At 31.8% G+C, this 5725-nt stretch overlaps 1 protein-coding gene across 1 annotated transcript; it reads left to right on the forward strand.

Moving 5' to 3' along the window:
• Positions 1-4588: 4588 nt before the first annotated feature.
• LOC116139472 lies at positions 4589-5185 on the forward strand. The gene has a single exon (XM_031425138.1). It carries the CDS (start codon positions 4589-4591, stop codon positions 5183-5185), a length of 597 nt encoding a protein of 198 aa, XP_031280998.1.
• The last annotated feature ends 540 nt before the right edge of the window (positions 5186-5725 follow it).

Genomic DNA, 5725 nt, shown 5'->3' on the forward strand with positions numbered 1-5725 from the left:
TTTGGTGGATGCTATAGCTACAATTGGGCCTAGGTATAAACACCCAAATTATCATGGTTTACGTGTCAATTTGTTGAGAGATGCTAAGAAGGAAATGTAGCTTCTTGTTGACAGTTATAGGAAGACATGGGAAAATGTTGGATGTACCTTAATGGCTGATGGTTGGACTAGTTGGACTAATAATTCACATAGGTCATTGATCAATTTTATGGTGTATTGTCCTAAATGAGTTTGTTTTGTGAAATCAGTTGATGTTTTAGATGTTGTAAAGGATGTTGGGACATTGTTGAAGATGTTTGAAGAGATAGCTTTATGGATTGGACTAAGTAGTATTGTCCATTTTGTCTCAGACAATGGATCCAATTATAAAGCTGCTAGTTGAATGTTGTTTGAGAAATATTTGAGTATTACTTGGTCGCCCTGTGTAGCACATATCATAAAGTTGGTGTTAAAAGACATAGCTGAGATGAATCGCATAGTTTATCTTGTGAAACATGCTTCTGAGGTGACAAAGTTTGTATATAATCATACATTCTTGATAGCTTGGTTGAGGAAAAGACAAGTAATATACTTTTAGCTCACGTTCTTGTCAAGTCATAACATAATATGCATTTTTTTTTATTATTTATCAATTGAACAAGGTTGGAAAGAAATTGTCCTTCTGGACGCAACTCGTTTTGCTACAACTTTCATTCCAATGAGAAGCCTTCAAGAGCACAAACATGACTTGTAAGCTAAGGTGACAGATAAGTCATCTGTTGATTCTTGATATGCAAAAAGTAATAAAGGCAAATATGTTATTGGCATAATTCTAGATAACGATTTTTGGGATGATATGGGTAAGGTGTCCAAAGTTGTGAGTCCATTGATGCACTTGCTACGGATTGTTGACTCATATGAGATGCCTGCAATGAGATATGTGTATGATGACATGTATAGAGCAAAAAATCAATTAAGAAGTTGTTTAAGAATAAAAAGAGATTGTACAAGCCTTATACAAGAATCATTAAGCTATGCTGGGATAGGACATTGCGTCGTGATATCCATGTTGCAGCTTATTATTTGAATCATGCCTTTAAATACGACGAAGCATCTTTTTGCGCCAAACAAGAAGTCATGAGTGGTTTCCTTGATTCTATTAACAATAAAGCAAGTGCCTTCAATTTAAACAAGACAAAGTTAATGGAAGAAAGTAGATTATATTCAAACTGGGAGGAAAGCTTTTCTCATGGGCTTGCTCTTGAAACTGCCAAAACCACACGTTCTAGTATGTAATAGTTATCAAAATTTATGAGTTCTTTTGTTTTTTAAGTCTAATTTATTTATTATGTTTAATTTTCAATTAGATGAATGGTGGAGATCATTTGGGTATAGTACTCCAAATTTGCAATAAAAATTCTTAGCCAAACTTCAAGCTCTTCAGGATGTGAACGAAATTGGAGTGTTTTTGAGCGCATACATACTAAAAAGAGGAATAAACTGGAGCATCAACGAGTGAATGATCTTGTTTTTGTTCACTATAACTTGTGTTTGCAAAACAGGTATAAAACATTGTAAATTACTTAATTATGCATCACTCTTATTGTTATTATCTATTATTTTCTTTGATATTTTTACTTGTCATGCTTTTAATATTTCATTATGGTATTTTAGGAAGTGTTACAAGAAAATAAGTTTCGATCCTATTGACTATGAAAGTATCGACAAAACTGAAGGTTGGATAGTTGACGATGAAGAGGAGGTTAGTGAACTTAATTATGAGGAATTGGAACAAATGTTATATGGAGAAGGATCTATTCCTGCTGGAGTTGTTGATCACCCTTCTTTTTTATGATTCAACAGATGGTTCAGAAGGTTGGTTTCAAATATTTAACTAACTTAGTATCTATTTTAAATTAAATTACAAGTTTTAACTTATGATTCCTATTTTTTACTGAAATTTATGTAGACGATGATGATGGTTATTATGATGACACCATTGATGATAACGAAAAATTCTGATGCTAGTGTGTGAACTGTGAAGCTCAATCAACATGGAGACGGGTCAAAGATAAAACACTTGCACCAAATGTTTTGTTATTAATTATTATGTATTTTGTCATTTAATTTGTAATGCATGAACACAACATCATGTTTGGAGTTTGGAGTTTGGAGTTTGGATTGTTGTTAAATCATGTTGGGATTGTTATTAAATCATGTTGGGATTGTTATTGAGTTTGAATCATGTTGGGCAGTAATTAAGTTGTTATTGTCTTATTGAAAATCTGTAATTTTTCGAAAAATAGGATTTTTTTTTGGCAAGGTTAACATCATCATGCTGATGTCATCATAATTCATGAGTAAAACCTTCCTTTAATTTTTGAATAAATTCATGAGAAGCAAAAATTTGAGTAAATGTGTTAAGTAAACCTTGAGCAAAACCTTCTTTTAATTTTTTTTTGGTTTCCAAAGATTATAATATAAATTTTCATAACTTTGACCAGACCTAACCTAAGCTAAAGTCAACCAAAATTTAAATTAAGTCAACATTGCGTTGACTTTTAATATGAATTAATAAAAAAAAAAAAAAATTCCTTGATATAAACATAGATAGTAACTCAAATTTCTTTATTTATTTTGAGTAGTAGGATGGTGACGTTTCAAATGTAGAAAAGTGGTATGTGAAGGGTGAAGAATAACGCCTTTTAAAATATATTTAAGGTTTTAATTTGGGGAAACAAGTTCATTCTTAGACACAAAACACAAAATAAACTCACAAGATGTATGTCTTTTCCCTTCAAATTAGAATAAAAAACCTCAAAAAAAAAAAAAAAAAAAAAAACATTATTCAACCCTAAAATAAACTAAATTGAAATGAGCAATATACATACCTAAAATTGATAAAATAGAAAACAGAGCTAATTTTGACATCTTGAGTAGTGAAAGTTTCAACAATTTCAGTCTTAAAAGTTTTAAGATTGAATAGCATGAGGAAGAGAAAGAGAGAATGAGAGAGTAAATAATTTTGGGGATAAAATCATAAAAAGCAGGTGGAGCCGGAAGAAGAGTGGAGAGAGTTTTAAACTTTTAATATGATGTGGACTTAGAATATATATATTAATAATAAGTTTTTTGCGGGTCTAGATATATATATAATAATTCTCGTTTTTTAAAAATTCGAGGATAACTTAGGTATATATATTAATATCAATTTTTGTGGGTCTATATATAATAATTTTTCTTTCAACCTTGAGGGTAGGCCTGGGCCTACTCTCAAAAGGGTTGAATCCGCCCCTAGAGTCATCTACGTGAGTTCAAAAATTTTTAAATACAAAAATTTATTTTAACCCAAGAATAACTTATAAAACATGGTAAATGTATAAAAATATTTTTCGGGATATTTTCTATTAAATAAATGATCTTTTAATTAAAATTTTTTCCATTTGCTTATTAACGTCAAAATATCCAATTAGAATCCTCTCAAATAGCCTTACTTCAAAATAGTATTTTGGCTTTAAGCTTTGTTGAGTATTCTTACTTTTCACCTCACAACTCATCAAATTTGTCCCAAGAAGTGGCTTGAGAGCCCACATTCCTCTAAAATAAATATACAGTATTGAATAAAATTGTAATAAAAAAAACAGTAATATAAAAAAGCCTCAAACATCACTTCCCTTCTTTTAAATAAGTAAATTGTATATTATATCTTGAATTGGTTATCCTTAAGCTGTAATGGGTCTCGTAGAAAAAATGGGCATCAATAATCATTTTAAGCTCCCAATTATTATAAAAGGTGAACCTCCACCATTTACCTAGTGGTAGAGCTAACCTTGAGTCGGTTAGAAGGGGGGTGGGGTGGATCATACCAATCAAAGCAAATGGGTCATCCCTTTTATTTTACTTTCTCCACTTTATCCTTCTTGAATTATTACTGAATAGCACCACAAAATTATAATACGTTATCATCATGAAGAGCTTAACAAGTGTAACAGTGCACACTTACTGAAAGTACGTATTTTCAACCCTACAAATGTTATTTAATCCTTATTTTCGCCTTTATGGCTGTATTTATTTATTATCATTGAATTCCGTGTATTTTCAATCTCACATCTGTTTTTTAATCTCTGTTTCCACCTTTATGGTCGGATTTATTCATTATTATTAAATGCCGCCTCTATGGTTGAATTTATCTATTATTGTTAAATTCCGCCTTTATGGTTAGATTTATTTATTATTATTATTAAATTTCGCCTCAATGGTCGGATATACGTATTACAACTAAATTATGCTTTCATGGTCGGATCTATTTATTATTGTCAAACTCCGGCTCTATGGTCGGATCTATTTATTATTGCTAAATACTACCTTCATGGCTGGATCTATTTATTATTGTTAAATACCGCCTTCATGGTTGGATCTATTTATTATTGCTAAATACTGTCTTCATGGACGAATATATTTATAATTGTTATTTTATTTATCGATTCTTTACAATTGTCACATTTTATATTTCATTTGTTAGTTTCGGATGCCTGAATTCATCCCATGACATGCATCTAGAAGATGCAGAACTAATTACATTACTCTTATTAATGAATAGTTCTTTGAAATGTCAAACCTTGTGAAGCTCCAGTATGAGGCCCTAAGACTAGATGGAAAAAACTATGATGAATGGGATGTAGACACTACTCTCCATCTGGAATCTACGAAACTGGGTGAAGTCATTAAGGAAGAAAACACGACGTCCTTGCAGGACAAATCAAAGGCTACTATTTTCCTTCGACATCATATCCAAGAAGGGCTACGGGCTGAGTATAAGGATATGAAAGATCCACTCCAATTGTGGACTAATTTGAAGGAGAGATTTGAACATAATAAATCAGTAATACTCCAAATGGTTCAATATGATTGGACTCATTTACGTCTGCAAGACTATAAATCTATCAGTGAATATAATGCTGCTTTATTTGGGATTGTCTCTAAATTAAGATTATGTGGAGAGAAAATAATTGAAGAAAATATGTTGGAAAAAGCATTCTCCACTTTCCACCCCTCCAATATGCTCCTGCAACAACAATATAAGGAACATAACTTTAAGAAATATTCTGAATTAATTTCTTGTTTACTTGTGGTTGAGCAAAATAATGAACTGCTGCTAAGAAACCACCAAATTGCCCCACTGGTTTTCAACCGTTCCCCAAAGTGAACGCAATAACTAGCAGTAATAATCGTGGCCGTGGGTAAGGTCCAGGTCGAGGTCATGGGCGAAATAACTATCGACCCAGAGGTGGTAATAACAAGAAATTTCAGTCGCACCACCCGAAGTGGAGCACGACTAAATCAAAAAATGAAAAAAGCCACTTATAAAACAAGAATAATGAAAACAAGTGCTATAGATGTGGAGGAAAGGGCCACTGGTCGCAAACCTACTGTACACCCAAACACTTAGTGGAATTGTATCAAGCATCGATTAAGAACAAAATGATAGAGACAAATCTAACTTATGCCCTTGAGTCAAATCATATTGATAATTCTGATTTGACTAGCCTTAATGTCTCAGATTTCTTTGGAGATGTCGATATGGAATATTAGATTATTATGAAAATGCCTGTGATTTCCAGGATTTATGTAACTTTTGTCATGTTTTTTGAAACAACGTATGTTTGATGGATATTTTTGTCTTGTTTATACCTCCTTAAGTTATGTAAACATCCTCACTAATGTGAAAAAAAAAAAAAAAATTCTT

This window comes from Pistacia vera, unplaced genomic scaffold, assembly GCF_008641045.1.
Source record: "Pistacia vera cultivar Batoury unplaced genomic scaffold, PisVer_v2 Contig351, whole genome shotgun sequence".
NCBI lineage: Eukaryota > Viridiplantae > Streptophyta > Magnoliopsida > Sapindales > Anacardiaceae > Pistacia > Pistacia vera.